Source organism: Gekko japonicus, unplaced genomic scaffold, assembly GCF_001447785.1.
Source record: "Gekko japonicus isolate JY-2015 unplaced genomic scaffold, Gekko_japonicus_V1.1 scaffold747, whole genome shotgun sequence".
NCBI lineage: Eukaryota > Metazoa > Chordata > Lepidosauria > Squamata > Gekkonidae > Gekko > Gekko japonicus.
Genome location: NW_015160231.1, coordinates 568,351 through 577,397, shown reverse-complemented (window position 1 = coordinate 577,397; position 9,047 = coordinate 568,351). Strand labels below are relative to the sequence as shown.

At 43.4% G+C, this 9,047-nt stretch overlaps 1 protein-coding gene across 1 annotated transcript in view; it reads left to right on the top strand.

Moving 5' to 3' along the window:
* Positions 1-607: 607 nt before the first annotated feature.
* LIMD1 (LIM domains containing 1) overlaps positions 608-9,047 on the top strand; it is a 56,665-nt gene continuing 48,225 nt past the window's right edge. The window contains exon 1 of the mRNA XM_015412253.1: positions 608-2,453. Coding sequence (XP_015267739.1) covers positions 965-2,453 — 1,489 coding nt within the window. The 5' untranslated portion in view covers positions 608-964. The remainder of the gene's footprint in view (positions 2,454-9,047) is intronic.

The following is a 9,047-nucleotide window of genomic DNA, read 5'->3' as shown; positions in this document are numbered from 1 at the left end:
TCGGCGGTGGGCCTCGGCGCTTGCCAGGGCTGCTGCTGCGGCGGCGGCGGCTTCAATCTGGCGTGGCCCGCCTGCCAGCCAGCCCCCCCAGCGCGCCGCGCGCGCCTCGGAACGTCCCGCGCCAAGTTCGCGCGGCCGGCCGGCCGGGCGAGCGGCTTCGGCCTGGGGCGGTGGGTAACTCTGGCGGGGCGGAAGAAGAACTAAGCCTCCCTTCCGAGTTGGAGGGAAAGGAAGGAGAGGCAAAGATTTCCCCCCGTTGGGTTGGGTTGGGTTGTGGGGGAGAAAAGGACGAGCTTCGCGGGCTTCCTTCCTCCGCAGCTTTCCTATTTCCACTCGTCCTATTTCCTCGGGGTGGGTGGGGGAGTAGGTGTAGGTCCCCTTCCCTCCCTCCTTAGTCCACTCCTAGTGGCCTCTGCCGTGTGTGTGTGTGTGTCTGGTTTGAAGGAAGACACGTTGACAGTTAGCTTGCCTGAGGAGAAGGTTACTGTGAAACTTGGCACTGGAAGTAATGCCATGACGAAAACGTGAGGGGGGGGGGTTATACATGCGTTGTTTTTCTGAGACTCGCTCTGAAGTAGTCCCTTTCTCCCCCTTCATTCAGGCCCTTTCACTCAAGTAATGCCAGAGAGATGTGAAGAGGTGTTTGTGGTCATGTGAGGCCTGGATGGTGAACAAACACGAACGTTGTGCCTCATCAAGTCTGGAATAAACTTTGCATGTAACGTTGCCCTGAGTAACACGAGGAAGATACTTCGGGCTTGTTAAAAACAATTATATGGTCTCCCCTCCCGTCTCAGTCGGTTAAAAGGATCGCAGAGAGGGCCTTTTAAAAAGGTTTTAAGTGACCGCAGAGAGGAAATTTAACATAGCAACGGAATCTAGTATTTAAAATCGCAGTGCCTTTTTTTTCCTTTCTGGATTTTTGCTTCTTTGGTAGTGCAAGTGAATATTTTTTTTTAAAAAAATGGATAAATATGATGATCTGGGGCTGGAGGCGAGTAAATTTATAGAAGATCTTAATATGTACGAAGCCTCCAAGGATGGCCTTTTTCGGGTGGACAAAGTGGTTGTGAACAACCCAGAATTTGAAGAAACCAGAAGAGTGTTTGCTACAAAAATGGCCAAAATCCACCTTCAGAAACAGCGAGAACAAGAGGAGCTGATGAAAGCAGCCTCCGGATCTTCAAATGGTGGTGCTGGTTTTGGTAGTCAGCATCAGTTTCCAGGCTCCCCTGTAGCTAGAGGTGCCACAGGAACAAACAAAGTGCAATTGGGAGAAAATATCGCTAAGCCTCCTTTGGCCACGTCTTCAATGGTATGTGCAGGGCACCAGCTAGCGTTCCCAAATCAGCCCCCACCTCCTACTGATGGAGAGTGGGCAAAGTTATACCAAGATGGCAAAAGAGCCAGTAGTGATCATGGATATAGTGACAGTCTGGTGGGTTCTGAAGTCCCTGGAGGACATGGTTATCGCAGAGCAGGTCAGGCAAGCCCAGGTGGTACCAAAGCAGCTTTTTCTTCCCTTTCCCATGAAGAGCTCAATAATGGCGATAACAGGACAGCTATTCACAGTTGGGGAAGAGATGCTGATAAGTTTTCCAGCCTGAAGTCTAACATGGGCTCCCATTTATGGTCAAATATGAATCATAGTGATTCACTGCAGAGAAGTCCTACGAAACCTCAAGCAGATCTCCAGCCATACCAACAGTCACGAAGTTGTTGCAGATCCTCTGAAAGTGGGTATGGCAGTCAGGAAAGTGGAGGTGAGGGCCCTGGGCTCAGTCAGAGCTGTGACCAAAACTCAACTTGCCCAAGAACGTCATCCTTTTCACATGCTTGTACCCCTTTGTCTTCTTCTGTTGGCTTTGGTGATGAATTGTCTGCAGGACTTCCCAAGCAAAGATCTTCTTCGTTTTCTGCACACCCTACTCAGGCACTTTTGAATCGGTCTGATCCCTTTCATCCAAACTGTGGGCTTGAGACGCTAGCTTCTGGCACCCCAAGTAAAAGTGTTGGTGACGGCCAATCGAGGCACGGCGAGAGTTCTCCCTCTTTGGTTTCTGCTTCACTTCCTACTCCGTTACCTCCAAGTGTTGGTTATCAGCAAGCCAACACTCAACCAAAGCCCACAGGCCATTTTGTAGTTCATGGTCAAAATCACAGGCTAAATTGTGCTGGATCTGGCATGAGCCCTGAGCAGAATTCCATCAGTGTAACATCTCATGGGCCAATGATTTCCGATGTTCCAAAACCTCCTTTTATAGAGGGCATTGGCACTCTGCAGCATGACTTGGGTCACCAAGAAACCTCCACTTCTTCAAAAATAAAATTGCCCTGTCAGACACTCCTTCCACAGCAAGAACAAGGGTCATCCACAGCAGAGTTAAAATTAGAAGCTCTTACACAGCGTCTAGAGCAGGAGATGGATTCTTGTCCCAAGGCTGACTACTTTGGTAGGTATATGTGTGTTTTTCAATATTTATAATGTATTATTCTGTATTACTGATGTTCAGTTGTACAAGTATTTGCACCTGCAGGCATGTTTTCTTGTTTTTTTTCTTTTCACTGGTGTCACTAATCATGGGGACCACTAATACTTTCTGTTATATTTTTTGAAAGCTACAATTTTAATGTACTAACTTCTGGAGAAAATCACAAGCTAGGGAAAAACGAATTAAAGGCATGTTTTTAGAAGCAAATTGATATACCAATTTTAACATCTCAAAGGCTGCAATTCACTGCACATTTCATTTCTGCTGTGTGCTGGATTATAGCCAGGTTTTTGTGTGTGTGGTAAACTATGATTTACAAATCTGGTGCGCGGTATTGCTTAAATCATTTTTCAATTATAACAGAAATTCGTAAGTGCAAGTGGTTATGTCAAAAGTAGTTGCAGATCTTTTTGGTGGCCTGAGAATACTAAGTTCCATGGGAATGAATGGGAGTAGCATGGTAAATTCTGACTTGATTTTAGGCATTTGCAGTTGAGTGTGCTACCTAGCTGAGCCAAAATGTTAGTTTTTATGGCAATTTAGAGAGGAGTCCTAAGCAGATCTACTCAGAATTCTACTCAGGTCTACCCAATGGGGTTTATTCCCAAGAATGTGTTCTTATTATTGCATTGTAAGGCACATAAAACAAATTGGCTTGAATCAGTCTTTGCCCTAAGTGTGAGATGAAGGGCACAGGGCCTTTGAGGCTTTGTTGGCAAGGCTGGACACTTCCAGAGGGTAACCATATTAATCTGTTGTAGCAAAATACAACAGAAGTCCAGTGGCATCTTAGATTAACAATATTTATTTCACCATGAGGTTTTGTGAGTCAGAGCTTCAGATGTTATAGGAAAGTTTACAGGAGGGGGGAAGGGAGAAGTTGGGGGCAGACTTAGAGGCATGGTGTGAATCCCATCATGAATCTTTCAGGTGTAGATTCTCTGCGTAAGGGATTGGAATGTGTTAGGTTGTTACACAACACGGATGATGCGAGAGGTCAGAAACTCCAGTTTCTTTATCTCATGGACTGGAGTTAAAGGTGAATTAAGTAGGATAAACGGCAGTTAATTGAGGATGAAGCAATATCAAGCTTCAGAAAATTAACCAATCTCTGTAAAAGGTTAAGAAGAGCCAATTACAATTTCTAAAAATTGGGTCCTGTTAAGGCTGTGCTGCCTTAACTGTGCTGCCACTCATCCTTCCTACTCTACAGAAAAGATATGGTTGCTATGGAGAAACAGAGATGGCCATTTTGTAGAGAGAGCTCTGAGGTACATTCTGTCTTCTCAGAGGCATCTGAGGTACACTCCTTGTGTGGAGAAGCCAACTGGGTCAGAAGGAATTGCATGGTGCACTTTCACTTTACATCCCACTCACCTTCCTCTTCTGTAACTTTCATTAATGATCATTAAGTAGCATTGTAGGCACTGTGTGTGTGCTTGGGTAGTTGTTGAACAGATTAAATGGTCGGCCATCATCCTTGATTTTATTTAAAAATGATGCATGCTGGCCAGCAAATTATGTTAGAGATGGTAACTTTTGTGTGTTTGGCACACTTAGAGAAAAGTTTGATCATGTGTCTACATTCTCATGGAGTTCTGGTGTGTGTTCACACTGTTCATTTGATCCTAATACATTGTGGGTTTCCATCTACTTCATTGCAAGGTGTGGCAGTGACTTCTTGATAAATTTAACAGAGCCATGGGGTGGGAGCCATAGTTCAGTGGTAGAGCATCTTTCTTGCAAGCACAAGGTCCCAGGTCTTGTCCCTGGCACCTGCAGCTCAAAGGATCAAGTAGAAGTTGGTCGTGTGAAACGACCTGAGAGCCATGGACAGTCAGTTGGTCATACTGACCTAGATTAAACCACAGTCTGATTCAGTATAAAGCAGCTTTGTTTGTCCATTTCATAGCTTAATAATAAATAATGAAAATAACCCCGAGAATATGCGAACAAGAGAAGGACTTTCGTTTATGATTCCTAACATTGTGGCTGTCATGCAGCATTTTTTGTAGTTCTCTATATGTTGGGGACTTGCAGCGACCAAGATCTTGTCGCTGTTACTAGGGTGACACTGCATGTTTTAGAAATGTGATATTCCCAAAGAAAATGGCAGTTTCATGTCAGTGCCCCACCCATGCACTATACAACTTGAGTTGAGTCAGAATATTATGTGGAACTTTTCCCTACTGTTTCCAGTAGTAGCCAATAATATAGAGCCAGGGTTAAGGAAATGAATAGCATGATGACAAGCCATGAGATAATAATTTTGTATTATAAGCAGAGATGTACAATTTCTGAAAATTTTCAAGCGGTGGACATCTTGGGAAAAACTTTAGTATATACAGTACTTCTTTATCGAGGCTAAACTTATTTTACTGCTTTAACAATATAAAATGCTTAGCATATTAACAGGGTTGTGTGAGGCTTCCTGCTATGGCAGGAGATCTCCCACTGACTGACCTTGTTGCCCGCTGACACTTGGAGCAGTGGCAGAAGAAGAAAAGAATGCTGGTGATGTCACTTTGCTCTAGGAATTGGCAAAAGCTGTGGTTTTACCCAGAAGTAACGTCATGGTGCCGGCAACTCTGGTGCCTCCCCCTTCTCCCAAGCTCTCTACATATAAAATTGTACTTGGTATATTTATGAAATGTAGAAGTATAAATGCCTTCGTTTTCTACAAACAAAATTGTGATTATAGTACCTAATGAGAGAGAGAGAGAGAGACGGAAACTGCATAAAGTTGATGGTCCTCCCATGTTCTTTGCAGTTTAAATTGCAAGCCTAAATTCTTTAGCATTGTGGGGAGGGACATATAAAATTATTCTTGATCTTTCTGTGGTATTCCAATTTAAAGTATCTTTCAAGTTAGGCCCAGTTTTCTCCATTTTTTCTCCTGTGTGTGCCTCCTCTCTCCTCTCAGTCTGGATTAGTGTATTCTGCAGTTTGCATGCAGCTGCTCAGTCCTAACGTAGATGTTTGCAGCATGGTGCAAGAGCAAAACTCTATCATGTGTTTATGTGTTTAGGGCAGTCAGGTCAGACAATCTGGGAGCAGGATAAAAAACTGCTTGGCAGTGAGCAGAAGTTGTCATGTGCACTGAGACCCTAGTGAATTTAAGATCATTGCAAACTTAATCAAAGCATCTGTGGTCAGATATCTTCTTGAATATTTATTTTTCGAAACACAGTAAATAAATCTGTTCAGGGAAGGGTGTGTAACAGATAATGAGTTTTTGACTTTCTCCTTTCTCTAAATAGTCAGCATTGCAAGGAATACACTTTGATCTTCTTGGAAATGTTGGATGCAGTACCACACAATAGTAATTTTGGTAACTGGAGGTCTAGACAGTGGGTGTGCAGGATTATTTTAATTGATACCCTTGTGGGAAAGAGGAGAGCTGAGGCTACTTAAGTCCCAATGGAATCTGATGAACAAACCCCACACCCTCCAACAATAAGACTGAGAAGGGTATGGATAGCGTAGCCAGTTCTAGATACCAGGAAGGGGGAGTTGAATTGTAAGGGAGAAAATACAGTTGGCTCAAGGCCTCTTTCAGTATAATGTTTTGCTGTGAAGGCTGGCTTTTGCAATAACTTCTATTTATTTATTTGCTTAAAACATTTTTCATACCACCTTTCCACCCAATGAGAGTCCCCAAGGCAGTGAATATAAAAACGTTAAAACTCTTGAACAAGTTATAAATAAAGTTATAAAAATATTTCAATTCAAAAATAACACCAGAATCTGGGAGGATGACCAGTGACCATTATTGGGGTATGGCTAATGAAACAAACAAACAAAATCACTTCCTGGTAGAATACATTGATAGTGGAGACATAAGAATCAACTTAGGAAGCATTCCTTCAGAATTAAAATAAGTCTCCACTTCTCCCCTCCTCTTAATTGGGGTAGGAAGGACCAATGATTAAAGGAGCTGGAAGAAACGTAGTATCTTGATCATGTATCTTTTCTGTAAAGGGAAAAAATAACCCTTTCTTCTTTCTCCTATATATTCTTCTGGTTAAGAAATTCTAAAAGCACACATGTGGAGAAAATGCTACATAGGAACTTGCTCACTGGTAAACTGTAGCCTGACGAAATACCTTGGAAAAGTTAAGATAAAGAGGAGTCTTGTGATATCTTAAAGACAAAACTTTATTCCAGCATAAGCTTTCATGGACAAGAACCTATACACCTCACCTTGCACAGGTCTCTGGAGAGATGGTATATCTTTCAAACAAACATATACACTTCTTCAGGTGCTATAAGCAGATCTTTAGTAGGCAGCCATTTTATGTAGGGAATGTGAAAAATAGGAAGGTCAAAGAGCCATGGAAATGCGGGAAGCACCGGGTGAAAGGAAACTAGACAAATTTTAATCTAATCAGGAAAAAGTTGCTACCAGAGAATACTGTCTAGAATTCTCTCTCCGTCCCCTCTTTCTTCTTTCTTACTTCCCTGACAGTTATCTAGTATAAATGGCAGCGTTTACTTTGAACCTGATGAGAGCATATATTTATTCAGGCTTCTGTTGCAAAATAAGCCCTCTTCAAATCACTTCCACCAATAAGCCTATTCTGGTGGAAGTGGTCACTTAATCTTCTGGACTTTCAATGTTTAAACGCTTTTCAAAGGAAATAATGATACAACTATTGCACTATCTGGTCTGCTTTAAATAGTCTTCTGTTGAGTTCATACTGTATATACAAGAACATTATTCTAGTCTGCAGTCATCAGGAAATGACAGTAGAGAATTAAGTGCAAATATGTGGTTTGAGATAAAATCATTTGAGCTTTTATGAAGGTGTTAGTTGCAAACACAAAATATTCTACTTCAATTTTATTTTGCTCTGTCTGTCTTCACAACTCTCATTTTGTTTGCTAACAGACCACATTTACAAAGAGAGAAAGAAAATAGTTCTCCCCACCCAGCCTTGGAGAGCATTTTGTTCCCACTACATTGTAAAAACCCCCCCCCTTTGGACTTCTCTGCTTTATGAAGGGTTGAATATTGATGCTGCAGGTGGAGGGGGGAGACAGCTCAGTACTTGATTCCCTAAATCAGGGAATCATGTTTCTTATACCCTAATGTTAAGGTTATGTACAGCTGTGGTGATGCCCAGATACCCCCAACAGCTATGGGGGTGTCACAATGATAAGTTCTTCCATTCTGCCTTCATACCCCCTTAATTCCATTAAGGCCTAAATATTGTAGGGTGGCAGGTAGATCAACTTTACCCACCATGATTTGTCCTTATCATGCCTAGAATGTGCCCTGTTCTGAAATACCTTAGAATTTTAAGTGCTGTTGTGGTGTGGGGCTAGTGCTGGGGGGGGGGAATACTGAGTTGTGTAACGTTTTTGTCCACTTGTTTTTCTAGCACCACTGCAGCAGGCTAGGAAAGCATTTTGGATGCCTAAAGAACTAACCATCCCTACCTGATCCTTCCTGCATGACAACTTGTTCTTCGCAGCAACTTGTGCTGTTTTGGTCTTCCTTCAAGGAGGTCGGATTGCTTACAGTCCTTGCTAGGGCTTTTTAAAGGAGCTTTACTTTTGTGGAATGGAGTGAACTGCCAGTGTGCTAGAGGCTGCACCCTCTTTTCTGTCTGTTAAGAGAGCCTGTCAGGCAGTGTGGTTTTGGAGGACTTTCTGTGGATTCTTGGATTTGTCATAGGCCAGAGGTCACCAGTTTTCATTTGTCCTAGAAACAGAAGGTAAGCTAGGAGGCATACCAGAAATGAAGCTACCAGCTAAATAGCACAGAGAAAAACCCTATTGAAATAAATGCTTTTAAAAAGCCTAGAGGAAATCTTTTTCTGGATCTTCTGGGGGATGCACAAGCTACTTAGCAGCTGCTGGTAGCTGGCCCTGGTCACACAGGCTGGAAAATGTGGGGGGGAAGCGTGGCTGTTAGCCCCGGAGCAAAGTAACGCGCGGCAGCCCAATCACACGTCCCGTCGAGGTCCCGTGGTTTGGCCGTTAGGTGCCGATCACACGGCTGTCCTGCAGCACGGCAAAGAAGCAGCGCTGCACGATCACACCGGCAATTGCTAGGCACTGCTTCCGTGGCAAACGGGACTTTTTTTCACACCAAAGTTTGCGCATGCGCATGATTGTTTGTGCACATCCTGTGGAGACTTACAAAATAAAATCCGGTGTGCGACAGGGCATGGACGGGATTCAAGCGGAAACGTGATCAGATCAGGCCCTTGCCCCGCGTTTTCTGGAAACTAGTACATCGTATGTGGTAGTTTTTTACTCCGCATTTTTGGCGAGAAGCCACGGGTTAGCCATGGATGTACTACGCTTCCCAGATGTTGCGGTGTGATCGCGCACCGAAAGTCCGCCTATCATCCGTGTCTTTAGCGTGGCAACTTCTCTGTGTGAACGGGACAGCTCTTGAGCTACCTGTTGGAGGCCCCGGTTGAGGCTCTGCTGATATTTTGGAATAATAGATATGATTTTGCAGGAGTATTTATCTTACATCTTATTTTTGAATATATTGTGCACGTTTTGTAATCCACTTTCAGTCTTAGTGAGAAAGGTCTA